General features: G+C 54.7%; 1 protein-coding gene across 6 annotated transcripts; it reads left to right on the forward strand.

Annotated features, from left to right (window-relative positions):
• Positions 1-4,588: 4,588 nt before the first annotated feature.
• CYSTM1 (cysteine rich transmembrane module containing 1) lies at positions 4,589-26,699 on the forward strand. Of its 6 annotated transcripts, none has more exons than XM_062002904.1 (3): positions 4,589-4,692; positions 19,448-19,692; positions 26,293-26,699. In XM_062002904.1, the coding sequence occupies exons 2-3, from the start codon at positions 19,467-19,469 to the stop codon at positions 26,397-26,399; spliced, it is 333 nt and encodes a 110-aa protein (XP_061858888.1). In that variant the 5' UTR covers positions 4,589-4,692; positions 19,448-19,466; the 3' UTR covers positions 26,400-26,699. The 6 variants fall into 6 exon arrangements, with proteins under 6 accessions (XP_061858888.1, XP_061858889.1, XP_061858890.1 ...); XM_062002905.1 differs by lacking the exon at positions 4,589-4,692 and adding an exon at positions 8,125-8,211; XM_062002906.1 differs by lacking the exon at positions 4,589-4,692 and adding an exon at positions 8,144-8,244.
• The last annotated feature ends 610 nt before the right edge of the window (positions 26,700-27,309 follow it).

Genomic DNA, 27,309 nt, shown 5'->3' on the forward strand with positions numbered 1-27,309 from the left:
CCTTGTGCCTGATGTGGCTGAGCTGGCGTGAGCTGCCCTCTGATCGTGTGCTTCTCTGAACATGAGCTGACTCTATCCCAACCCCTTCTTCTCCCCATCTCAGTCTCATTCCTTCCCCTCTATCCCACTCACCACCTATATCCCACCCCATTCCCTTTCCTGCTCATCTTTGTCTCTGCAGCTTTATCTCATTCCCGTCCCCACCCCATCTAAATCCCACTCCAGTCCCCATCCCATCCACGCTTTATCCCCACCCCATTCACATCTCAGCCCTCTCCTTTCGCATCTTCATCCCTACCCCCATTCTGTACCTGCACCCATACTCATTCCATTCCCATCTTGTCCTCTCCCTACCCTCTTGCTCTGCACAGAATGCCCAAAGGCTTCCCCAGCCACAGCTGCCCGCTCATGCAGGGAGAGGTTTCTGGGGACGTTTCCCAGGGGGGCTGATGGCACCAGGCAGCCCCCGCAGGAGCAGGGACGGAGCTGGAGCTGCCTCCCCTGCACTCTGCTGCCTGTGCCTCAGCCACAGGAGGCAAAGGCATCCCTTGGAGCACTTGGCCCTGACCCTGATCATGCTGTTGATTAACAAATCAATAAATGTTCAAGAGTCTTATTGGCCTGTTTGTACAAGGATGCACAACTCTGGGTTTGCCAGCACCATTCCCTGGCTCCTGCCCCTCTTTCCTGGTGGGGACAGGTAAAAAGATGCTGCTGTGGCCAGGCAAGACAGCACTGGGACTGGCTCTGCTAGTCCAGATGCCCAAACTCAAACCCAAGGCAGCAAAGCCTTTTGTCAAGCTAAAACAACATGCAGGGGTGAGCTGGCTGTACCTGTCCATCCCATGCCCACTACTGTGGCAGATCCTGCCCCGGGCCTTGGCCCCTTCCTAAGCACAGCTGAACTGACCTTTCTGAGCAAGGGCAGGCTCTGCTACAGGGAATTTAACTCCTCTGGGCTTTCGGAGCTGTGCTGGAGCTCAGCAAGGCTGGGGCAGCAGGCAGAGGAGCCTGGGCTCCCCCTGATCTGCCACACAGGATGTGATGCTCTCCTGGGCATCTCTGGAGCCCACATTGGCCACTCACATCATTGGCCAAAGCACGGTGTTAATAAGCAGACAAATGCTGTGGCTACTGTGCAGCTCAGCTTCTCGTTAGGTTCAGCATCGTTTGGAATGAAGCTGGGTGATGCTGTTTCAGCCACACACTCCCTGGCTTTGTTCCAAAGTGGGAAGGAGAGACTGGAGCCTGGGAATCAAGCTGGCAAACTCTCCCACATCTCTGGGGCAGGATGAGCAAAGGGGCTTCCTGAGCTGGGCTGGGCAGTGTGGCCAAGGGCTGGGGCTGCATGGCCTGGCAGCAGGCTCACCAGCAGCCCCCTTCCCATGGTGCAGGGGGTTAGTTCCAGGGGACCACAGGGAACAGAGCCCTCGCTGCCACAGCAGGAGTAACTCACCAACCGTCCCTTCTTGCTGCCTCTCTCGGTGCCTCTTTGTGTACCGGGAGATCGCAGCGTGTGGAGCTGAGGTCCAGGGTCTAGATCAGAGCCAGGAGGAAGAAAGGGGAATGCAACCTGTGGCCCTGCCCCATGGAAGCCTCTAAAAGCCCTGCCAGCAGCGCAGCAGCCGGTAAGGTGGGCAGGGCTGTGGGAACGACTCCAGCACCCGCTGAATGTACGGATCTGTGTCATTAGAGGGTGCCAGTGCTTTGTGCTGCAGACAGAGCCAGGCTCCCTCACCTGTCCCGGCTGCAGCAAAGGGTTTCTCTGGTGCCCAGGGACCTGGAGGGGCTTTGTGCTGCCCTGAGGACCCCAGAGCTAAATTCCACTTCCAGAAGCTGAAATGCCAGTGCCAGGCCAGCTGTGCAGCACCGGAGCTGGGCACCCGGGAACAGAACCTGGCGGGACACAGGGCTGTGCACAGAGCTGAGCTGTGCCAGTGGCTCCAGCAGCTCTCACAGAGGCTGCTCAGCTTCATCCATGCTGGGACACCTGCACGGCTGTGGCCGTTAGTACAGCCAGCAGGGCAGAGGCTCACACAGGCACAGAGCAACAAAAGAGCATCCTGTCCAGCCCTGCAGTCCTCCCCCACAGCAGCGCAGGCCTGGTGACCTCTATAAATCCCAACCAGAAGGCTTAACCTAAGCTGTGCTTGGTCTGGAGCTCCAGTACATCACAAACAAGCCCCTAGATGGGGCCAAAAGCTTATGCATGTCCCACAACAGAGGAGACACGGCTTGCTTGCTTTATAAGGATGTTTTAACGTCAGGACACCATTGAGAGGTGCCTTCAGAGCTCCCAGCAAACACAAATCTGCATCTAGACAGACAGACCACGGGCTCCAAAACCTGCTCTGGTGAGCTGCAGGTCGTGGCTTGCTGAGTGAGGTAGTGAGCAGTACTCTAGCCAGCCTTGGGGACCCTGGGGCCACACCAGCCTGGCTGTGCCAGCCCATGGATGCCTGTGATCATCGCCCCAACACCTGGAAAGGCTCCTGCTACCAGAGGGGGAAAATTTTGGCCTGTCTCCACTAACCAAACTACAGCAGGCATCTCAGAGGGATTTTGGTATAAACCATCACCCTAGTCCTCTGCTGCTGGGGACAGTCCTTCAGCATGACACAGAGGTCTGTGCTGCTGCCATCAGCTTCAACTGCCAGAATCCCTCACTCTGCTCAGGTTCTAGGACTCAAAAGTCCTCCCATTAATCTGGGTGGGATGAGGGACTGTACAACAGAGGACAGATCCTGTGAGAGATGGAGTGTCCCAGCAGAGAGAAATGCAGGTGTAAGAACAGGGAACAGAGCTGCACGAGCCAGGCTTTCTGCAGGAAACCTCCTGGCATTGTGTCAGAAGAGGGGACTGAGCACCACAGGGTGTCATCCACAGATAGCCACAAGCAAGAAGAGGGAATTAGCTCAGCAGTAGGTAGAGGAAAGAAGTCCATTCCCAACCTGTGCTTTTGGAGAGGAGAGACCAGGCTCTCAAGCCACACAGCTGGGTTCAATAGAGTATTTGCAGCTTGAGCAGCCAATCCCTGTGGCACAGCCTCCCAGAGCCCAGGCCAGCTTCTCCACACCTAAACAGGCTCAGCTGGCAGTGAAGGTCATTCAAGTGGAGCCTTTTGTCCGGCTGGGATTTTCCCCAGGCTCAGCTGCTACTCACAATACTTCCTGGAGTGTTTTCAGCCTTTGATACCCTCTGTCCATCACTGTTCTGTGCCAGCACTTTAAACAGCAGGCGGTTTTCCTGGGCTAAGCTGTATAGCAACACAGCAGTGATGCTGCTCACACCAGAATTAATGGAGTTCAAGTGCAGAAGTTGCCATGCCACGTCTCTGCAGCACAGACAAGGCTGGACCTGGGCCCCACTGCTAGGAGATGAAAAGCCAACATTGGAAACAAATCAGAACATCCTCAAAGACAAACATGGGCTTTACCTCAAGCTGCTAAATTGCTGCTGAGATCTGGAAGTAAGGTCAGTCCACAGCAAGAGGGGAGCTGACTGAGAAGGCGCTGGCATAGCCCTTTATTTATCAGAGGGTGGTGCCTACGTGCTGTCCCATGGGATATAAATAGTGTGCAAATGAGAGTCACAAGGCTGAGGGAAGGGCCCTGCCAGCAGCTGGGGTACAAGTGTTCAAGGGCCTGGTTTCAATATGTCATTGGGGTTGGCTGTGAGGCAGTGCCAGCAGAAGGGCAGTGGGCATGTTGAGTGGGTATCCTGTGAAGTTTGGTGTTGCTTGAGTCAAAGCCCCTTGGTTAGCAGCATAGGGAGCTTCCAACACTGGTCACAGGCCTTGAAGCAACTCGTGCATGCAATTTTTAGAGCCCTTGGGCAGAGGAGGCGTGTGGGATCTCTTCAGCTGGTGCTGTCACTGAGAAAAAGATGAGGCTGTCTCCTTCCTGATCCCTTCTGCCCTGTAGACATCTCTGCCAAAACCAGGAGCCAGCAAAACTGCCCTGTCCTGCCCTGCCCTGCCTGCAACCCTCAGTCCAGGTACGTGTCATGCCCAGTTCTTCCAGGACCAAGGTCAAAAACTATGATCCTTTCAGATACTAATGGAGAAACGCTGAAGGAAGCCAAGGTCTGGTGAGGAGTGCTGCTGAGGCAGAGCCTCCTGCACTGGTAGTGGTTGAGTACCCCAGCAAACATCCCTGCAGAACTGGGGGTGTCTCAGAGAAACCCAAGCTTGGAGGTCACTGAGCCCCCCAGAGTGCTGGGGCAGGGGGAGCTTAGTTCAATTTTTCCTTTCCAGCCATGCCCATTGGGTCACTCCACTGTGGGCCAGCCCAGATGGAGGAATTTTAAGAGAGAGAGAGAGAGATGTTTGTGTCTTGAGTGGTGCTGTTCTGAGGCTTAATTATTTAGGACCTTGCAAAGCACTCGACATTCTTGGGATAAAATGCTTTGTAGGAAGCACAAGGTTGCTCTGAGGCTGTTTTATGGCTGCTTTAAAGCTCTTTTGCACCAGTCCACCAGTCTCCAAATCCCCTCCCTATCTGGCTGGGAGCTGCTTTGGCTCTACAAAGATCACTTTCAGGCTGTTCCCATGCCTTCTCCACTCCTGTGCATCCAAGGCTTGCAGTGCTGCCGCTCTACACGGCTCCTGGCAGTCCCATGCAGCTGCAGAGCTCATTGGCATTGCTCAGGGCTCCTGGAGGAAACCACGCGGGCCTCGTGGCCTAAACAAAGGTAAGATTTCCGCAGCCCTCATCTGCTCTGCCAAGCCTCCATTGATCTGCTGAGTTGCAGTCAGGCCAGCCCAGGAACAGTGCGGTCTCGTCGGGTTCACGCTGCTGCTGCCTTGGTTTCCCTTGGCTTAAACACTTCTGGAGCAGCGTCAGCAGAACTGGAGTGTGCTTTGCCTCAGCTGCTGCAGAGCTCTCCATCACAGAGGTGACAGGTATTTCCTTAGCAGCTCCCTCAGCCGTAGGAGCAATGGACTAAACCATCCCCTTGAGAGCAGCCAGGGTTTGTCTGCTCAGACCCTCAGTGAAGGTCCCTGGGAACATGCCAGCGGGAGAGCAAAGAGATGGCATCTGCCTTTTGAACTCAGTCCTGGGGCTCTGCTTCAAGCTTTCTCCTCTGCAAATGGTGCTGTCCTTTCAACAGCCCCCAATGTATTTCTTCACCTCATTCAGACATTGAAATCCCCACTTCCTGGGTGAGCTGTGCTCAGCCTTTTCTTGCAGACAGGACAACTGAGGCACAGCACAATGACCTCCCAGACACACTGGCGTGCAGGGAGCATTCACGAGGCCCACCAAGCCTCTCTTACCCTGGTATCACAGGAAAGCTGTGGCTCCAGCTTCCCCTGCAACAGGCACCTTCCCATGGCGGTCCTTCAGCCCAGGGCCTTGCCAGGACCAGGGGCTGACAGCGGCATTACCAGCCCCAGCCACAGATCCAGCAGTGCTCATTGGCTTTGGACCACACACAGCTTCTGGCAAATACCTTCTTCTAAAGCCACCTGTGTCCCTGAAAGAAACGAAAGACCTGGACTTTTAAACTGCTGATTTTTACCAAGCAACTCAGACTTACTGACAATCCAGGTGATGGGTGAGACCTTTGTCCCAGGCAGGCCTTAGTGTTTCAGCACACTGAGTGCAGGTGCACTGACCTCACCCTCCCAGGCAGCGTTTTCATGCTGAGGTGTTACAGCCACCCTGGATCTGCCCACAAGGTCCCAAAGGGCATTTCTGTGTGGAGGTGCTGGCATGTGGCAACTGGGAGCGTGGGCACAGACTGGGATCTCTTCAGCTGGTGCTGTCACTGAGAAAAAGACGAGGCTGTCTCCTTCCTGATCCCTTCTGCCCTGTAGACACCTCTGCCAAAACCAGGAGCCAGTAAAACTGCCCTGCCTGCAAGCCTCAGTCTCACCTAACTGTCTTGCAAGATAGTGGGGTGTTGTGCAAGGCTTTTGCAACAGTTTTAACTAAATGACTGTGTGTAAACAGATGCAAAAGGCAGCAAGAATGGGGGCAAGCAACCACAGCGAGTCCTCTCAGCAATGATTGTGCCCTCTGATGTTCCCCTTTCTTACTTGATGTGCTATGTAGGTCCAGTTTCTGCAGTTGTCAAGGTCAAGTCCTTCCATCTGTTTTGTCTCTTTCAGGCAACCAGAATGGAAAAAAAGGTAAACAGCAAAGACCAAAGCTGTGATTGTATGAGGCACCAAGTTTGCCAGGTGTGAGGAGAGCTAGGGGAGGTAAATGGTGGTAAACCAGGGTTTCCAGGCAACACAGGTTTCCCAGTAAACAGGATCCTCCTCTCCCTCCCCTGTGTGCTACTAACAGTGGGTCATATTGGGGACCAGGAGAAAGCACGAGAGAGGATCACCAGTAAAACAGAAGCACAAAGGGGACTGGTTTCCTAGGTGCAGAAGCAGGGCTGTCTGCTTGCAGCATCATGGACAACATTTTCAAACAATCACAGGAGCGATCAGGAGTTTCCTGCCCTGGGTTGTGGCTCAGTACTGACCACCCCCATGCAAGGGGCTGGCAGAGACTGTGGTTTAGTACTGACCACCCCCATGCAAGGGGCTGGCAGAGACTGTGGTTTAGTACTGACCATCCCCATGCAAGGCGTTGGCAGAGACTGTGCAGGAGCTCACAGAAGCCTGTCCACTCTACCTGTGGAACAGCTCCTGGGTGCTCCTGCTGCCTCTCAGCTCACCTCTGGGATGTGCTGACACACCTCATGGGAGCTAGTGACCTGAGAGCTGGTCACCCTGCCCTTGCTCAGTGGGAGGCCTGCCTCTCCTTAGCCCAGGGGAGAGCTGGCTTGTCAGTTTAGCTTGTAGGAGCTAAATCCCAAGCTGTTGCAAGGCATTACATCCCAGCCTCATTTCCAGGGCACAGTAAAGATATCTGCGCCTAGCAATGAATATATAACTCATGTGGGAAAGGTAATAAGAAGTGATAAGGCCCGGATGGCGTTTATATTTGAAGTGCAAACTGTGTAATAAGGAGATTTATGTAACAAGTGTCATTTTAAGATTTTAATGAAACCAAGCAATGTTTTTCAAGCTGTTTTCTCAGTTAATGTTTAACCAAACAATGGTGTGTGCCCATTGGCACTGGAGGAAAGGACCAAGACAAGGTTAATTTTAACCAGTGGAACAATGTATATTGTGTCTGCTGCAAGGTACCTGGCCAGGCAGTATCATTTACAAATCCATATGTAAATAATCCCAGTGGGCAAAGAAAGCTGCCCCTCAGCAGAGCAGCAGCCCCTCATCATGCCCATGGGTGCAGTGCAATCCCCTCAGCCCCTCTGGGCCAGCTCTCCTGCTGGGACTGGGACTCACTGGTGTGGCACAAAAATCATCTGGAGGATTGTTCTGTTTTGTTCTGCTGGGTTTACCCCCTTTTGTGGAGTAACCTGCCTGGTGTGATGCTATGCCAGATGTGAGGAGGGCAGCGTGGCTGGGGCAGATGGGGCTGGGGAGCGGTGGGTTAGTGATGTGCTTCCTCATGGAGAGAACAGCAGCCCCTCCCTGCACAGCCGGCTGCCTGGAAGGGCTCTCAGATGTCACGCTCCTCCCGTCATTTAGGATGCACTTAGGGCTCTGGGTTCCTCATACAGAACAGTGGCAGCTGTGTCTCTTGTTTCGCTCAAGAATAGAGAGTGTTATCTAACTAACTTAAATGACTTCTTCCCGCCTGAGCCTCATTAGGGACCCGGCATCAAAGCGGCCTGATGGGAGGTACCCACGGGAGAGGGGCAGAAGGAAGTCAGTCGTGTGTAGCAGCGCAGGTGCCGGGCTGCATCCCCCTGCTGCCCTGCACCCCCGGCTCACAGGGCCACACACAGCCCCTCGCCCCCAGCGACGCCACGCAGCCACGTGCCGAGGCCGGGGACGCTCCTTTCACTCCTCCACCTGCGTCCCTGACCTTTTATTATCTGGGCAAACCCCAGTCATTGCTCTCGCGGGCTGCGGGCTCGGGCCGCCTCCGAGTCACGTCTCCCGCTATCAGCAGGCGGGAAGGCGCCGCGCGAGGGCCCGGGGCCGTCCGGGCGCTGTCCCACCCGGGGCCGCTCCCGCCGCTGCCGGCGGCCGCGCGCGGCCCCCGCCCCGCCTTGTGACGTGTCGCCGCCGCCGCTCAGCGACGGGCGGGGCCCCGCGTGACGTCACCGCGCTGCGGAGGGCGCTGCAGGTGCCGGCGGCCGCGCGAGGCGGGCAGCGGCGGCGCGAGCGGCGGCCTCGGGGTGCGTGTGGGGAGCGGGAGCGGCGGCCTCGGGGTGCGTGTGGGGAGCGGTAGCGGCGGCCTCGGGGTGCGTGTGGGGAGCGGCAGCGGCGGCCCCGGGGTGCGTGTGGGGAGCGGGAGCGGCGGCCTCGGGGTGCGTGTGGGGAGCGGTAGCGGCGGCGTTGGGGTGCGTGTGGGGAGCGGCAGCGGCGGCCCCGGGGTGCGTGTGGGGAGCGGGAGCGGCGGCGTTGGGGTGCGTGTGGGGAGCGGCAGCGGCGGCCCCGGGGTGCATGTGGGGAGCGGGAGCGGCGGCCCCGGGGTGCGTGTGGGGAGCGGCAGCGGCGGCGTTGGGGTGCGTGTGGGGAGCGGCAGCGGCGGCCCCGGGGTGCGTGTGGGGAGCGGCAGCGGCGGCCCCGGGGTGCGTGTGGGGAGCGGCAGCGGCGGCGTTGGGGTGCGTGTGGGGAGCGGCAGCGGCGGCCCCGGGGTGCGTGTGGGGAGCGGCAGCGGCGGCCCCGGGGTGCGTGTGGGGAGCGGCAGCGGCGGCGTTGGGGTGCGTGTGGGGAGCGGCAGCGGCGGCCCCGGGGAGTGGGAACAGGGGGAGCAGGGTGCGTGTGGCGAACAGGAGGAGCGGCCTCGGAGTGAGTGTGGGGAACGGGAGGAGCGGGGTGCGTGTGGGGAGTGGGAGCTGGGGAAGCAGCGTCCCCGGGGTGCGTGTGGGGAGCGGGAACGGCGGCCCCGGAGTGCGTGTGGGGAACGGGAGGGGCGGCCCCGAGGTGTGTGTGGGGAGCGGGAACGGGGGGAGCGGCCGCGGGGTGAGTGTGGGGAACGGGAGCGGGAGCTGGGGAAGCGGCGGCCCCGGGGTGCGTGTGGGGAGCGAGGGCCACCTTGTCCCGGGCGAGCCGCGAGCTGCGGCGGGGCCGGGCCGCCCCGGCGGTGAGGGAGGGCTCAGCGCGGACGGGAGGGTTCCAGCCCGGGCGCTGAGGGGCCGGAGGGGTGGCCGAAGGGCAGGGATGGGACATTGATGTGGGGCCCTCGCTGCGGGGTGAGCAGGAGAACGTGCCGAGGTGAAGAGGGGCAGTCCCCGGCTGCGGGCTGCTGCCCTGCGCGCTGGAGGGGCCCGGCCGTTGGGCCGCTGCTCCGGAGCCGGGGTCAGATCACCGGTGAAGCCCCCAGGCAGGCCCGAGCCGCGGTGCTGCTGACCGAGGGACGGGGGAGGTCTCACCCTGCCTGCCAGCCCAGTTATCAAAAAGTTGCTTTCAGCTCTGTCCGGCTTTGGTCGCAGGTTGCGAGGGGGCTCTGGGTGCTGTGGGGCTTCAGGGTCCTGCCCTGCGCCTCGGGGTGAGCTGCTGCTCAGCTGCGGTTGTTTATGCAACACGGGGAGAGGAAGGCATCAGTGCTCGGAGCAGATGGACGTTTTAGTACTAACGTGCTTATTTAGTGTAGAGCGAGAGGTATGCTAGCACTCTCCCAGTTAAAATAATAGTGCTGCATCATGTGTTTAAAAGCCATTATGGTTGTCCTGGATTTATATTTCCTGTCCCTATAGCTGTTGTAGACCTCATTTGGATAATTAAATGTCACAGTGGAATAGGAGAATGAGGAAGGGAGAGTACTTGCCTCACTTCCTCTGCCACACACATCTGCCAGCCCCTTACAATAGCAGTAGGGAGACCCTCACTGTCCAGGGCAGTGACAAGATCTGTCCCAGTCATCCCAGATTCATGTTTATCTGAAAGGGGAAAAAATCAGTGCTTTTTCTTTTGATGCCTTGGCTGCAAGACCCATGTAAACAACCTGATTGTCTAAATGGGGCAAATCTCAGTCAGGTAGTAAGCGTGAGTTAAAAGGAGTGAGCAGAGGAGCTGCCTTCTGCTTTGTGCTGTGGTAAACATAGTGACGGGGTACAAGGTGTAGGAAGTGCTGCTGTGTCAGAAAATGGATTATTTTCCTTTCAGCTGCGTCTGTTGCTTTAATGAAAAGACTGACTCCTCCTAGAGACGTTTGGTGATAAGGATACTATGTCACATAGGCTGAGGAGGAGGCTGGAAACACTGAGATAAGATAAATTTTAGTGATTGTATTTTAGTGCCTTTTGAGGACAGTCAAAGTTAGAGTGAGTGTTGGAGAATGGTCTTTTGCACCACAAAATTTCAGTGGCGCTGAGTCTGTTACACTCTGCTGCTTATTCATGTGCTGTAAAGGCCATCTGTTAAAATACTGATTTGTCATTCACCTAATGGTTTGCAAGCAGTAACTGATAATCTGCAGAGGCTGGTGAATATTGTTGCTGCAGAGCTCAGAGGAGGAGAGGATGTCCTGTAAAGGAGTGGCTCTGACAGAGCTGGGGTCTGAGCGGACCCTGCAAGGTGGTACCCTGGCCTCAGTTAGAGGAGAGAGCTCTGGTGTGTTGCTGCCACATGACCCCTCAAGTCCATATTAAGTTTAAAATAGGCAGTGGCTTGATGCACAAAAACCCAGAGATGCTCTGTAAGCACATGCAGTGATGTGCTGGGCTGATGAGGAATTAATTACTCAGAGGGCTGTGTGTATGGCAAATGGAGGAGCTGCCTGTTTCCAGAGGTGGTTCCGTGTTTGATCAGACCAATGTTTTAATTTTTTCTAGGAGGGCAAAGCAAGCTTGTGTAACTCCAGATTTTCAGCAAACAGGTCTGCATTTCTGCTGTTGTGTGTTTGTAGCATCCCTGTGGCATGGCTGTAGGTTAGCAGGGGAGATCTCCCAGTGGGAGCCAAAGGCTTGAATGAGCAACCTTCAGGTGCTCGCCTTCAATATTGATGTTTTCTGCTCTCAGCTGTGTTTTGTCTTTCTCAGCTTCCTCCTTCTGAGCTGAAACCGTATGGCTCAATGAGTAGGAAATGGCACGCTCTCATTTTCGGGAATAGTGGGAGAGTTGTTCAGGCAGACGGTCAGTTCTGCGGTGCCCGGCATCCTGCCAGCTGCAGCCTGGCTGCCCACCAGCCGCCTGCGAGCCAGCGAGGCCACTCGCCCCAGGATGGAGGGGAGAGGTCTCTTCCACCAGCACTCCGCCTGGTGCCTGAGCTGAGGGGTGGGCGCCTGCTGTGCCACCCTCCAGCCCAGTCCTTGGGAGCCTTCCCCGGCCAGCCCTGCCGGGTGCAGATGTGTGTGTGTGTGTTCCTTTTCCTCTCAGGGAGGTGCTGGGCTGTGCTTCGGTTGCAGGGGCTTGGGGGAATGCCCCTTGGCAATGTCTGGGCTGTTATATTCCACTACCGCTAAACAAAAGCTGCTGTTTCGGTCACTTGTGTGTCAGAAAGATGGATATCCACGCCAGCACTGTAGTGTGCTGTTGAGGCATTGTTTGGTCTTTAAACTGTTGAAGGCAGTGCCCTGAACTGTAATAGCTCTTCAACCTCTGGCTGAGGAAGGCAAAGGCTTTCCTGGTTTGTGACAACTGGTATTGGAGGTACTTGCTCGAGCCCAGTGACAGGCAGCCATTAAAGAGGATTCTTGCGTATGCCTTAGAGGCAGAGCAAAGCCTTGTGTCACAGCTGCACATGAGACTAGAAAATCAGAGAGAGTGGGAAAAGGGGAGAAAAAAACCAAATCTGTGTCATCCCATCTCAGTCTGTTGCAAAAATCTCTTTGAGTAATGAGATCTTAGCTGAAGAAAACGGACGTATTTCTGCCAGTTCTGTGCCTTGAAGCTGCGTGCTGCCCATCAGTGTGTTTTCCTCGTGAAATGGTAGAAAATCATCCTGCAATCCGGGTACTGTCTGCCACTAAATCCGCCAGCATATCAGAGCTGGGGAGGTCATCATGGGAGACAACTGCTGCTTCCGTGCTAGATGCTGCCAGAACACAATTTGAATGTATTATCTCTGCTTGCTGATTTTCTTGCCAGTCACACTGTTTGTTTCACATTCTCTTCTCAGTTGGACCAACAAAGCTGCTTGCTATAACTATTATTTGCAGGATCTAGATTAACTTGACAATCAAATGTTTTTGTTGATTTTGTTTGTTATTTCTTAGACCTTACAGCTGTCTTAACATCCTTGTAAGAGTGAAATGTATTTATGTAAGAATCTAAGTAATAGTTCAGTTCTTTGTCTACTGTACTACCAGAGCAGTGCATGCAGACTCATTCAAAACCTGCAGCAGAGATGCCGATGCCCAATTCCACGGTGATTTAGCTGCCGAGGGCTTTGCTTTTCTGTGCCCTAGGCATTTCTGTGTCTGGGCAGAGCCTCACCTGGTGTGTCAGCAGCAAGTGCCTGGGCTGAGACACCCGAGGGGCTGCCTGAGTGGGAGCGCTGGACGTCTCTGGTGTTCAGGCATACCTTCTAAAACCTTCCATCAGCAGTCTGAACAGCCAGAATTCTCCTCCTCATACAAGCAGTTCGTGTAGTGTCAGTAGCAGAGCACTGGAGTTTTGTATTTCTTTCACTAACACTTTTGGTGTCGAAACTCCAGACAGCTATTTCAGCTTCATACTTTTCTCAACATACTGCAAACAGGAAACCAGGCAGTAAGTTGGAAGTAGTACTTCTGAAGAGGTTTGTGTGTTTATGATGACTGGCGTTGAAGCTCATCTGCAGGGGGAACATCCTGCCATTCAAGCCTGTGTGGGTGTGAGGCTGCATTGTTAAAGTCCTGCAGAGACAGAACAGCAAGGACAGATCCTGTGACTGGGAAGCTGTACAAAGGACCTTGTGTCTGAGGCAAATATGGTCAGTGTGACTCCTGGCTGTTTAGAGCTGATCAAAACCCTGCTTTTGGAAACCAGAGTCACCTGGGAGCATGTGTGTCAGTCATGGGTTTGCCAGGAAGGCGGGACAGAGGATGGGACAGTTTGTAGGGACACAAATGTCAGCTTTGCACATCAGATATTGTGCAGATGGGCAAACTTCAGGGATTGGAGGGTGCTGGGAGCAGAGACTGCCTGGCTCATGAGCTCTGAAGGTTAAGTGCTTTTTCATCCAAACCAAACCACACCACTGCTGTTGGCTCTGCAGAGCTGCCCCATGGGGTGCCTCTAGCCCCTTCTAGCAGCGTCTGGGCGCTTTTGTGCAGGCAATGCCTGGCAGCCCCAGATGACAGTTCCTCAGGGCCACAGAGCACCCCGGACCATGGGGACCTCTGGAGGAAATGGGCTTCAGCAGAGCAGCGTTTTGTAGCTCTTCCTTTAAGAGCGTAAAGCTGGGTTTCTCACCTCTGCCTAGACCTGTATTTTGGGAAGTAGAACAGTATTGAGCAGCTTTTGCCAGAAAAAGATGGGCTCAGGTCTTGTGCAGTTCCTCTCCAGCTGTTACTCTGGGCTGATGGTGCTGCTTGGGGAAGTGGGTGGGCAAACCCAGGAGGAGGCTCTTCCTGGAGCCACCCCTGCAAGGAGAGAGTCTCTCACCATTTATCCTCAAAGTACCTTTCATGCAATTGCTAAATGGCGCTTGCAGGGAAGCTGGTGAGAGGGAAGCACAGAACCAGTGCCATTTGAAAGCCACTTGTGCCTTTTTTCATTTGGATACTGTTAGTATGAAATGTAATTTAAATGCTAGGCTGGTTGCCAGGAGCTGGATTGTTGATGTTAAATGTACTTTCCATTAGAGGTCTGTATTGGAAAACTACTTCCTAGTGCTGCAGGCATTGGAAGGGGGGTTACATCAGGGTGCCTCAGTTGCCCTTCCCGGGATCTGTGCCTCTCGCCATGCCCTCAGCCTTCATCTGAGCAGCCAGGATCTGTCATGCTCAAAATGGGATGCCTCCTGACTGGGGCACCCTGTGAGGTATGGTCCTTTCCTGCTGTCCTAAAAACAAACAACCTATTGTCTTTAAATTCCTAAAATCTGCTAACTGGGGTTTGGGGTTTTTGGGGAGGGACTCGGGTGTTCTAGACTACTGATCTGCTTTGGGTTTAATTAATCCCTCACTTGTTTCCAGATGGCAATTCCTTACACTGTCCTGGATGCAACAGAAGCCATGTAGCCCTGTTTCAGCACCCAGATGAACTTGTCACCTCCCCACGCCGTGGGTGAGCCTGAGCAACCGCTCACTCAGCCCCTGCTCCCTGTGGGATGGGGAGGAGAATCAGGGGGGAAAGTAAAACTCGTGGAGTGAGATAAGAGCAGTTTCATAACTAAGATGATATGTAACATAAGAACAATAGTAAAAGTAATATTTGTAATGAAAATAAACATTAGGAAAAGAGAGAGAAATAAAACTCAAGGGAAAAAACCCAAACAAGTGATGCCCAAGCAGTGATCTTGCATAGGAGGTTGCCTTTGATGGATCTGATTTGCAGGCAGCTGTCTGTAGGGGCTGGTGTCCCTTTGAAGGTGGATTAGCAGCTGTGAGCACCTCCCAGGTAAAAATGCAGGTGTTTCTGTGGATGCTTTTTTAGGGTTTGCCAAGATAATGACGTGCTATCAGTGCCAACAGGTAGAGGGCAGATTCATACTGGCGTCCAGTCGCTGTGAAGGCAGAATTACTCTGGCCTCAGAAGGGATGATTGGGAGCACCAGCCTTGTAAGTGACCTTTCAGAGCAGAGAAAAGGGTGAAACTGGGTGGTCTTAGCAGGATGTGAAAGTTCTTTGGGAACCATTCCCTGAGAGCTTTCCTTCTGTTGCACTTGGTTGTTTTTGTGCATCATGTTATCTTATAACCAAATGTCCTACCTGTTCAGACTCTCGTGTTGCACTGTAGGGCTGCTCTGGCAAGGTGAGCTGCCAGTCATGAGGTACCTAAATGAGGCCACTGTTTTCTTTTTCCCTAGTTCAAGGGGGAAAAAAATAAAAAGCCTTCCCAGTGATTCCTGAACATCTCTGGGACAGAGATAGAGATCACCTGCCCACTGTGCACTGATCTGCAAAAAGGGGTGAACAGGTGGCAGCTTGTGGAGAATGAGGCTTTCCCAGATTCAAACTTAAGGCTGTTTCAGAGATGTGTGGAAGAGTGATGCCTGGTCAGTGAAACAGTGGAGAAGACCGTGTGTTGGTGCTCTGGTAAGCAACGTGTGAGGATGGCAGTCCCAGCAGTGTGTGTGCAGTGAGGGGTTCTACATCAGCTCTTCCTGCCTGGAAAGGTCTTGCAGTTGCAATTAGTGCAGTTTGAGGTCTGTGTTTGCTTGACACGTGGCAGGGGCTGCCCTGGGAATGGGGTAGGAAAGAGATGGGAAGCAGGTGACGGCTTCAGCACTACACAGCAGAGCTGAAGGCAAAGCAGTGGATGGCAAGAATGACCAAGAAGTAAAACAGGCTTTGTAGAAGCAGAGAGTCGTCAGCTCAGGAGAGATGCCCAGAGAAAAGTGGTGATAAATTTGCAAGTGTACAGGAAGAGGAGAGCTGGGTGGGAGCAGGGGCAACATTGGTACTGGCCTGTACGAGGCACTAAGTTCAAAGCACTGAGAAGGAAAGTAGTATTTTCAAAGCTTAGTGATTAAATTTGTTTCTCTGAGGTGTATTGGTTGCCAAAATGGACAGGCTAAAAAAATACAGTGTACACAAAGCATCGTGGTTCTGTATTTGTGTGTGTGTGTGCTAAGCTGTAGTCAAAGGCAAGTTACAGGTGTGGAGGGATTGATGCTCTCACATCAGCTGTGGATCCTTCCGTGTCAGTAGGTATATGTGCACATACAGTGCCCTGAGTGCTCTGTGTGGTGTATCCTTTGCCTGCTTCGACTCCGGGGATTTCTTTTTTCCCCATCTATGAGAGGTAGTGCAGCTGCTTGGGATCCAGGGAGCTGCCTGTTTAAAAATGACATGGTTCTGTTAGGGTTGAGGGAAATGATGTTTTCTCAGCAATGTGGAACAAAGGAGTTCAAAGGTAGCTCAAGGAGCTTAATGGTACATTAACAAAATTACCTTGGTATGGATGGGCAGGGAGGAAGGCATAGCAACATGTTTTGTCCTTCTCTTCAGGTGGGCCAGTAATTTCTCTATGCTTAACCAGCAACAAACAGGGCAAATGCTTAGTGACAAAGAAATCTCTTTGCTGGATTTAGTGCTACGTGAGGTTTCGTATCGGGTGAGGCTGGCAGTGCTGTACTGGCTCTTCCCAAGGGACCTTCTGCAGTGCTCTGAAAAACAAAGGGCTTTACTGGAGCTTGAAGTTGGCTGCCTTCCTTGGGGCTTTGTCTCTGAGAGGTGCTCATTAGGAAACCCACAGGTTTGACACAAACTCGTAGCAGCTGGGCTCGGTTGCAGCTCACAGGGAATTACTAGTTGGGGTGAGAACCCACAGCAAGGCTCGATAATATGTTTGACTAGGAGCTCAAGTATGTCTCTGAAAGAAGTATCTGCTTCATGATTCATGGCTCTGCCTTGCAAACACATACCCGGGTAAATAAATAGGGCTAATAAGCATGGAAAACTGTGATTGAGCTCATGGGAATGGGAAAAACCTCTAAATATTGTTACACAGGTCAGGAGGGGCGTGTAGAGAATGGTATGTGTGTGCCAGTAACTGACGGTGGAACTAGGGGTGAAGGCAAAATTCTTCCCTGGAGTGTAAGCAGGGACAAGGAGCACTGCGAGGAGGCTGGTGCTGGCAGAAGCAGTGCTGGGGCTGCTGGAGCATCCGGCCTCCACAGCCGCTGCCTCGGCTTGCCAGATGCCCCAGTAGATTTCTCAGGATTTTCCTCATTCACCACAGGTAAATCTCAAACGTGGTTGCTGATGAAGCTGTTCTTGCTGAATGCTCTCCTGCTTGGCTAATCTCAGTTGTGGTACTTTACCCCCAGCTTTGAGGGGAAAAGTCCCCTTTGCCCTGGTGGAATATGCCCTTGTTAATCTCGTTAGTCATGTTTTCCACTGCACTGCTGTTCAGAGATCTCTGCTCGGGCATCTGAATGACTCTTGCCAGTTTTCTCTCAATCTCTCTCCTGTAAAATCATTATCAGTGTCTGGCTGCCTTTGCACACCTTATGTGCGTGTGTGCACATACATAGACGTACCTGGGGTGCCACCTCACAGCCCAGGACAGGTCTGGAGGGGCTCTGAGGAGGAGGCAGCTGGAGGGGCTGGCTGCTGCCCAGGCAGTGGGTAGGCGTTCTGGGGCCTGGAGCAGGGGGGGGCTCCCCCTGCTCTGATTAGTCCCTAAATTCAGGAGGATGAGTGCTGGCCCCTGCAGTCGCTCCAGGGGGGCAGGAGGCAGTTTGCCACAGGGCATGCAGCAGAGCTTTGGGTCCCCTTGCACTGGGAGCGAGCTGTAGCTGGCTCAGGGGGGCTGAACAAAAGATGGATGTTTGCAGGAGTCTCCTGACTGCCCCTGCCTTGTCTGGCTTGTGCACCAAATGGTTACCCTGCCACGTGCAATGCTAGGTAGGTATGCACACACTCTGGCCTTGTTCTTTCCTGGGAAATTACTTTTGGCTACTATTTTGGGATGATTTTCTGGGTTGGGTGAACGTTGGTGACCCATGATGTCCCAGTTCTCTAGTTGATTGCACTGAAGTGAGTTGCAGGTCTTGCTGCCTGTCTTCCCCTGGCTCTCTGAAAGGAGAGTCTCCTCGGTGCGGACTTGGTAGAGGTGTTGCACTGCGGTACCGTGGTTAAAGAGCCTCAAGTTAACTGTATGTGGTGTTTGTCTGGGAATGAGCACCTAAGTGCTGTGGCTTGCCTAGTGATGGAAAAATGATACATGAAATTCCTCTAGTCCCTGTCATTGGTTAAAGTGTTAAAACTCCTGTCAAAGACATTAACAAATATCATTTGAGAGGTCACAGCATTGTCTTGGTGTTGCCTGGGGCCATGCCTGGCCTCACGGCAAGGAAAGGGCTGCTGGCACCAAGGGCTTCTCGGTGCTGTCCTGGGAGGGACATCAGCCCTGTTCCCTCACAGGCCCTTCCAAGCCAGCAGTGCTCTCTGGGGCAGCATGTGGGACACTGACTGTGGCTATGTGGGATGGGGCTGCCTGCGTGGGACAGCCACGGGCCTGGGCAGCAGCCAGTACTGAGCCAGGACATTCATGTAGGAGCAGCCTCAAATCCTTCTTTGGGGAGGAACAGTCAGGCTCTCTGAACTGGCGAAATAGCAATCTGTAAACAAACAAAGCTCCCTCCAGTGCTCTTGGGGCCTGCAGCAGCTAAACATAGCCCCAGAGGCTGGGCTTGCTCGGTGTCAGCTCAGCAGATGGCTGCTCTGGGCTCGCTATAGAGTTACAAAGGTGAATCTCTTTGATCTGTGTCACGCCAGAGCTCAGTCAGCATGTGCTCATGGTTTCCTCTGGACTTACATCCCCAGGAGTGGGTGCACAGTACTGAGCATCCAGGCCAGCCCAGCCCATCCAAATGCTGTTTCTGACTGTCCCGAGAGGATTCCTGCTTGCCAGCCTGCCCTGCTCCGTGCCAGCAGCAGCAAGCCTCAGTGAAGGCAAATTAATGCCCCTGGTACTTCTCCCTGAAGCCTGTGGCAGGAGGTGTGCAGCAAAGGAGAGCTGGTGACCCTTGTGCACTCCGAGATGGCCGTAGGAAATAGGAGGGGACTGGTTCATCAGGGTGGCTCCTGGGCACCCAGCGTTAGGGACGCTGCTGTTTCTCAGAGAGGAGCTCCAGAAATGGCTTGCTTAGTCACGCTGCTCAGAGGTTAATTAATGTTGCATTATTGGCTGGACCGTGAGTAACACTTTAGGTAGGTTTTATGAACATCATCTCTCTTTAATGTTGTGTTTTGAGTGAGACTGGGCCCAAGGTCCTGATTGCTTGTGGCTGCCTGGAGATTCAGCTGAGCACCACGGGATGAATACGCCCTGTGCTGGGCTACAGCAGCATCAGGAAATTACTCCTGTGCAGTGTTGCTGCTGAGTGCTGGTCTGGATCCCTGTAACAATTAGCAGGAGTGTAACACACACCTGTGTTCACTCTGTCTCCTCGCAAGGCTGTCGAATGTGTCTGGTACAGGTTGTGTTTCTGCATGTTTTGCTCTTTTAATATTGACAGAAATGTGAAGGAATCACTTCTAAGTCTCTCTTAAAAGCTATTTAATCATGAGTGGAAGCCGAGAATTTGGCTTTGCAGTTGCAAGACTGTTAAATGTCTGAGGGCAAACAGCTGATATCCAACTGGAAAGCAACAAGCCACTGCTGCTGGGTTAAACTCATGTCATGTAAATCACTTCAACTCAGTCTCTGCCCCTCTGATAGGGTTAAAAATGAACTCGCTGCTTGACTGGGCATTTTGAGGTGTTTCTCACCCTTCCTGTAGGGTCCCGGGAGAGCACCGTGAACTGGGAGTTACAGGGTGCTGGAGGAGCAGACAAAAGCAAACTAGTTCTTTTTATTTTCCTTCTGCAGGACAGATTCTACATCCCACATGAACTACGAAAACCCTCCTCCTTACTCGGGGCCGGGCCCGACTGCCCCCTACCCGCCGTACGCGCAGCAGCCGGGCGGCCAGCCGGGCCCCTACCCGGGCTACCCGCCGGGGCCTGGGCCGTACCAGCCAGGACAGCCAGGCTACCAGGGCTACCCCCAGTACGGCTGGCAGAACGCGCCGCCGCCGCCGGGACCCGTGTACACAGATGGGCCCAAAAACACAGGTAGGTGTGAGGCGGGTGGTGGGTGGGCTCCTGGGCCTGGCCGGGCTGTGCCGGGGCTGCTCGGCTGGAGCAGTGACCCTGTTTTCCCGCTGCATTTGCAGTGGTGTCCCCAGCAGTTCTCTGGCTGTCGGAAGATACCACTGCACATCTCTGATGCTGGTCCCTCACGGGAATCCTCACCTTGAGGCTGTGATGTGTGCTTTCTCCTGGCATTAGGTTTGCCACAGCTCTCATTCTGCCTGCCTCTTGGTTGGTTTCAACCAAAGTCTGCACAATTAGGATTTGTGATACTTGTGTGCAGCTCCTACTGAATTAATGTGCATCAGTTTTCCTGAGCCCATCAGTATCTGTCCAAGTGATCTAATAGTGCCACTGGAATATTTCCTGAGCTCTTGTGGGTTTTTTGGAAGCTATTATCGTTCTGTGGAGAGCCACAGATTCCTGGGGAAGGGAAGGAGGGCAGCACAGCTCACCTGGGCAGCTGGCTGCTCCGGCCATGTGCCAGCGTGGTGTGCTGGGTTACTCTGGCACCCATAGCTCTTGTGGGACTCACTGCAGTGCTGGCTGCAGGCTCAAATTGTCAGAGGAAAGCTGAGAAGATGGTTGAGGGACCAATCTCTTAACCCTGATTCAGCTTCCCAGCTCTGTGAACCAACTTGTGCTCACTTCTGCCTGCATCTTTCCTGCTGTGAACACTGAGGGCTGTCCAGGCCTGGAACACCACAACTCTGCCATGCACTGTGTGGTAGTTTAGCCCTGGCTGGCTGCCAGGTGCCCACCAAGTCATTCTATCACTCTGCCTCCTAAACTGGATGGGGGAAAAGTGAAATACAACAAAGAGCTTGTGAGTTAAGGACAGGGAGATTGCTCAGGAATTACTGTCACAAACAAAACAGACTCAGCTTGGGGATAACCAGTTTGATTTATTAATAAACAATCAAAACAGAGCAGGGAAATGAGAAATACAAACACCTCCCCCCTCCCCTCCTTCCTCAGCACCTCGGCACAGGGGATGGGGGTTATGGTTACAGTCAGTCCATCACAGATGGACTTTGCCACTGCTTCCTCTCACTGGGAGGCCTCCTCACACTTCCCACTGCTGCAATGTGGGGTCCCTCCCACGAGAGAGAGTCCTCCATGAACTTCTCCAATGTGGCTCCTTCCCACGGGTTACAGTTCCCCACGAACCGCTCCCATGTGGGTTCCCCACGGGGTCACGAGCCCTGACAGCAAACCTGCTCCAGCCTGGGCTCCTCTCTCCACAGCTTCCCAGGTCCTGCCAGGAACTTGCTGCAGTGTGGATTTCCCCTGGGGTCACAGCCTCCCTCGGGCACCCAACCTCTCTGGTGTGGGGTCCTCCCTGGGCTCAGAGGGAACTCTGCTACACCATGGACCTCTGTGGACTGCAGAGGAACAACCTGCCTCACCATGAGCTGCACCGCAGCTCACAGGGGAATCTCTCTTCCAGTGCCTGGGCTGCCCCTCCTTCTCCACTGACTTTGATGTCTGTGGAGATGTTGTTCTCACATTCTCACTCTCTTCTGCTGTTGCAGCTCAGCACCTGCACAGTAACTTCCCCTTTTCCAATACATTATTCCCAGTGGTGTCGCTTCCATCACTAATTGGCTCGGCCTTGGTCAGCACTGGGTCCATCCTAGAGCCAACCAGCACTGGCCCTGTCAGATACAGGGGAAGCTTCTGGCAGCTCTTTTTCAAAGAAGTCACCCCCATAGCCCCTCAGTACAAGAAGCTGCCACTCAAACCCCTGCCTGGTGTCACGTGGTGCTTTGGGAACTTGCTGCACCGGTGCAGAGCTGGGAGGCGCAGGAGCATAGTCCCTGCACAGCGTGAGGAGCGGGAGCTTGCCCAGGGGGACAAAATACCTATTTCCTTGTCCCACCGTTGTTTTCCTTACAGAATAATTCAGTGTGGCCTGGCAGAAGGATACCACAGTGTGTGCTGACTGCTCAGCAGGTACTTTCTGTGTACAGCAGCGGTGCAATGTGCTGCTATTGAGATAGTGGTGTGCTTTAAAAAGAAGGGGAAGGAGCCAAAGTACAAAGTGACTTATGAATCTTGAAGGCACAAGCTGAAGTTAGCAATTTCCCCAGCTTATTTCCCCCTCACCCCACTGATACACAGTGATGTAATGGATGAGGCTGTGCTGTGCCAAAGGGAACTGGGCTCTGGCAGCAGACTTCCTTCCAACCGAAGGCAAACAAAGCTCAGTGTTGCATTTAACCTATTGTATGTGCAGTGTGGAAATCTTATTTCTGGAAGCTGATTACTTGCAGCAAAGCTGGCCAAGATAAGAGTAATAATCAGAGTGATGCTGCCTACCTCCTAATGTTTGGCCAGCTGTAAGAATAAACAGGTCACCTGGACAGAGTCACTCCCTCTGCCAGAGGGGTGGCCTTTTCCTCTTCACGGGTCTTGCTGTGGGAAGCCTTCTGCAAAGAGGAGGATTTCCAAATTCAAGTCTCCTCTCTGAAAACAAACTTCAGGCAAAGCGGCTGAACGGGGCTGCAAGAGAATCTTCTGCAGAGTTGCTGCTCAGACGTAAGCCATGCTTGGAGCACACAGTGTGAGGGGAGCAGCTTTACTCGTGTGTGAAACTCGGCCAGCACAGCGTTGGCTCTGGAAAGCGCTCACTTGGCACGTCTGTGTGGTCATTTCTCTGAAATGTGGTGCTTGTTCAGCTCCCTGAAAGCTGAAGCAGCTCTCCAGGGTGACGGTAAGAGCTGCTCAGCCTCGTAGGACTGCAGGGCAGGGGCTTTTTGTGCAGCCTGGTGGCAGCCCCTGCAGCAGGAGCCCTGCTGGGCCCAGGCCGGGCATTTGCAGGTGGAGCTGCCCACACTTGGGTCATTTGCGTCCCTGATACTCGGGGTTTGTGCTCACGTGGCTCTGGCAGTTGGAGCCGGGCACTGGGAAACTTGCTCCGAGCGTTTTGCAGCTCTGGAGGAGTTTTGCTTGGAAGTAGGGTGTTGTGTTTCCATCTGGCTCTGGCTAGTATCTGTTTCAGGAGCATGCCAAGGTATTTCCTGGTATCTGAATACAGTGTGGGTACAGACTGTGCCTCCAGTCAAAGGCTCTGGGCAGGATGGAGTCAAGAGGCCAGGGAATGTGCTGTGACTGGCGTGAGGCTGTAAAGCATGAGCAAATATCCCCAGAGAGGAGAGAGAGTAATGAAATGCCTTCCTTGCCAAGGGAGTTGGATCTCATCTGTACCCAGGCTCTGCCCTGGAGGCCTTGTGGGCAAGGGAGAAGGCCTGGGGCAGAGAGGAGCCTTGTTGTTGGCAACTATGAAAGTTTTAGTTGGAGTCCTCAGGCCCCTCTTCCCCACTCATGTAATCTCTTCTGTGTGTGCCTGCTGGGGGTCAGCCTGGCTCAGGAGAAACACTTGGCTCCTGGTCACTGTCACCTCTGGCCTTTGCCTGCCCTTGTGCTTACTTTCTCTTCTCTGGCCTCCACCCTGAGCGGAGAGACTTGGTGCAAAGGCCTTGGGTGAGAGTGTTCTGCAGGCAGTGCCGGCTGCGTGGGCTGACATGACCTGGGGTCTGCTGTGGGCAGCACTAAGCTGTAAGTGAGGATTCCAGGCTGCAGCTCGGAGAAAAGCCAGGTGCCTGGCCCAGCGAAAACAGAGCTCTCAGTGCAGAACTGGCTTGTGATAAAAACCCCTTTGTTCACCCGTAGGAAGAGGCTCACTTCCCCCTTCTGTGCTGTGTGCTTCCTCGCAGAGGAGCAGACTGTGGTATTAATACTTGCACAGGGAGTGGGGCTGTGTGCTAGCCCACAGCCAGACCTGGAGGAGCAGCACTTCACCACGTGCCCGCTTTTCTCGGGCTCCCAGCTCTCTCAGCCCTCTTGCCTGAGGAAGAGGTGCCAGGCTGGGCAGCCTCAGGGGTGCTGGCAGCTTGCTTTCCCCAGGGTCTCCATGTCAGACCTACCTGCAGCTGAGCTTTGTCTGGCTGGGCTTCCGGGGGTAGGGGGAGGTCTGCCCTGATTCGGCGAGATAAGGAGCAGGGCTAGGGGGCTCCAAGGTGCCAGTGCCCTGCGCTGCCCTCCCCGTGCAGGCCGGTGGGTCCCCAGCAGCAATGGCTGGGCTGGGGGGCTGTTCTGCTCTCAGCCCTGGGTAGCTGCAAGGGCACCATGGGCTGAGGTCACAGCTTCAGTTTACACCAAACCAGGTGAGAAGTGCTGCTCCTGCCTTTCCCTCACCGAGCTAATGATTAACCTATCAATTAGGTGTGAGAAGAAACAAAATGTGTATGCTTAAGATAAAGCAGGCTGTGCATGAAATAACAAAGTATTGTAGTGTTTGTTTTACAAACAAGGTGGGAGTTATCTGCTCCAGCCTGTGCAGGCTGGTACTGTGTGGTTACAGGGAGTGCTGCTGTTCTGGGGGCAAGCATGATTCACGGCGATCCGCACGCTTTCAGGCTGACTAGCAGAGGGGAGGGTCTGCTCAGCTTACACTCTCCTTCCTCCTGTTTTTTTAGACAAAAAAACAATGGAAGAATCAAAACTTGTGCCTAAACCTGCTCAAGTGCCTCTGACAGCAACTGCCCTTGTTCCTTCTCCCTCTGGACCAAACGTGCTAATGGGGTCCGTAGTGGCAAGGACCTCTCAGTTGCAGTGTGTCCAGACTGGGGCTGGTGTGGGCTGTCTCCAGCCTCACAGCTCGGCTGCAGGGTCCTTCCTCCCCAAGCCAGTGCTGCCCTTTGCATGGTGATCACTGTGAGCGAGTCGGTGACAGCCTCGGCTCCGCGCTCACCCTCCTGCACAGGCCCCATGATAGGATGCTGGATGGCAGTGTACAGCATCTCTGGCAGTTTGCCTGAGTACAGACGCAGCCACAACTTTTGAAACGTTGATGAGGCTTCCAAGGAAACGACCATGAGTGCAGACTGAGAGGCAGCGGCACTGGGCTGTGCTCAGAGCAGTGCCCGCTGGGTCTCCCCCTGCCTGCAGCAGCTGCAGGAGCCTCGGCGCTGCCCCCGGCCTCACGCTCTCAGGGGCAGGGACTCCGCAGTGGAAGGCAGACACTTCTCAAATGTGCATTTCAAACTCTCTGGGGCTTTCCGTGAACTGCGACGGTGGCTGGGTTTGGTGACAGACCATAATCCCCTGCGTGGGGAAAGGCACAGCCCTTTCTCCGAGGGCTTCTGCAGAAAGGTGCTTGTGCCACGGGCAGCTGCTGCTTTCAATGACTTCCAGCTTTTGGCAGAAGAGAGGACAGGACAGGGTCTCTTTGCAGTGCTGCTTCACTGTTCAGAGCAGAAAGGCCCTGGCACAGCTGCCGCCCCGCTGTCCCACTCCTGCCCTGCCCTGCCTTGCCCACGGCTGCCGGGCGGTTGTGCCGCTGGCATGGCCCCTCCAGCGCGGCTGCCTGTGGCACTGCCGGGGATGGGCCGGAGCAGTGGCGCCTGTGGCACCCGAGGCAGCCCCGTAGTCACAGTGACTACCTCCCCCCACAGCCCCAGATCTGGAAAAGCCTTTTGTTTAATATTTCAACTAGTGTTTCATAACAACCCTCTGCATGCACTGGACTTGCTTTGTCAGTGTCCTCTGCGCCTGGCCGTGGTTTCACCATAAATACTTCAGGCAAGCTCCCTGTCTGCAGCTATGGTAGGGCCACTGGGGAGGCCTCACAGACTCCTCCTTGAGCAGCCAGACTGCTCTGCAGGCCACTGGCTAACAGCAAGAGTCTATTGGTGTGCTGTGGTGGAGGACTCGGCTGTGCCTGTGTGTCCCTGGGCAGCTCCTGTGCTGCCAGCTCCGGTGCTGCTCTTCAGCACCTTGGTGTGGAGCTGCCAGATCACGGCACTGCTTTGGCTGCAGTAGAAGGCAGTGGGCTGGAGCCCATCCCCAGGGAGGGCTGTGGGTCTGGCTGCCCTCAGCAGGGGGCTCAGCTGAGAGCACCCCAGTGCCCTCCAGCCCGGGGCTGTATTGCAGTGGTGGTGGCCCACTGGGGTCAGCGGATGCCTGTGGCAGGGCTGCCATACTGAGTGCCCATCAGGGCAGGTGGGTGCTGAGGGTACCCGAGCCCCCTCCCTCCCCAAAGCAATGTAACCTTATGCTCTCCACCAGATTTGGGAGCGTCACATGCTACAGAGCTTTTTCTGGGGCAGGGCAGGGTGTTGGGTTCCCCTGGATCTCAGTCTGAAGCTCCAAGGACTTTGCTCTGGAGCCAGTTCTGTGGCATCTCTTCTTGCTGGTGTTTGCCAGAGGTCAGAGTTGCCCCACAGCCTCCCAGCCCTCAGGACCCTCGGAACCCCCCAGCTCCCTTCTGCTCTGCCTGTCTGGGGTTTCCAGACACTGTGGCCGTCAGTTTGGGGCATGTCAGTGATCTGGCAGCAGCAACACAGCTCTCCATAGCTCCAAAGCGGGACAGCTTGAATGGCAGTGGATTGGAAACCAGAGCTGCCTCGGGACCCCCACAAAGGGAGCTGGTTCTGGAGCTTCCCAAGGAGCAGTGGGACGAGCCCCCCAGTTGTTTGCTGGGGGAGCAGGGCTGATGCCCGCTGTGGTGAGGGCCGGGCTGGGGGCTGTGGCTGTGCTGCTGTGCCTGACCGTGCCCCTCTCCTGCCCTGTCCGCAGTGTACGTGGTGGAGGAGCGTCGGCGGGATGACACGGGCGAGAGCGCCTGCCTGACGGCGTGCTGGACCGCGCTCTGCTGCTGCTGCCTCTGGGACATGCTGACCTGAGCTGCTGCCCCACGCTCCTGCCCCAGCCTCTGTTACTGTAATCAGCGCCTGCTTTGCACAGCCCCGGCTGCCGTCTGTCCGTCCTCGCCCTCGGGGTGGGGGTAAAACTCCTTTCTTTTAGTAAAGGAAAAAAAAAAATCCCTTTTTAACATTTCTAAGACTTTTGTTGTAACTTTGAAGAACGTGCTGATGGTCTGTTCCAGCCAAAGGCATTCTGATGAAATGTATATTTATCAGCTGAAATTTTCCTAGTCCTAGAATTGAAGACGTACGCAATAATTAAAGCCACAGTTGATTTTCTCTGCTAGGCCCTGGCTGTTTCAATAAATCTGTCCCCTAGAGGGTGTGCTTCCCCCCCCGCCCCGCCCCGTCCTTGTCTGTTCTCAGCCTCCCACAGCCCTGACTCCCCAGCAACAACAGACTTTGCTGCAGGAGGTGGTGCCTTGGCCCCTGCCCAGGGCCTGGGCTGGGTCCAGGGGTTACCTGCATTGGGGGATTTCTGCAGCCACAGTGTGAGAGCACAGTGAACCAGAGGGGAAGAGCTGGGTGACACCACTCACCCCCCTCTCGTCCCATGTGTGGGCTGCTTACTCGGATTTTCATCCCTCTGCTCCCTGGGGGCTGTGGGTGCAGGTCTCAGAGCAGGGCCCTCCCCAGCGGCTCCCAGGACAGGCAGGAGCCAGGGGAAGCTCTCACAGCTCCTGGGGCTGAGCCCACTCCGGGCCTTTGAGCAGTGATCCAACATCCCCCGTGCTGTGGCACAGGCCTGTGGGCAGTAAATTCATGAGTAAGAAGAAACAAGGCTGTGGATTAATTTAGTGCTGAGGATTTGCAGCTGAAGCTATTCCAAGCTGCTCCTTGCCAGAAGAGGGATAAAAAGCTTTTATCTGCAGAAAACCAGAGAAACCTG

This window comes from Colius striatus, chromosome 9, assembly GCF_028858725.1.
Source record: "Colius striatus isolate bColStr4 chromosome 9, bColStr4.1.hap1, whole genome shotgun sequence".
Classification (NCBI taxonomy): domain Eukaryota; kingdom Metazoa; phylum Chordata; class Aves; order Coliiformes; family Coliidae; genus Colius; species Colius striatus.

Excerpts from the sequence above, each read along its gene's own strand:
- CYSTM1 (XM_062002904.1), top strand. The coding sequence starts at position 19,467 with ATGAACTACGAAAACCCTCCTCCTTACTCGGGGCCGGGCCCGACTGCC. Across the intron at positions 19,693-26,292 it reads AGATGGGCCCAAAAACACAG|TGTACGTGGTGGAGGAGCGT; the intron begins GTAGGTGTGAGG and ends CCCTGTCCGCAG.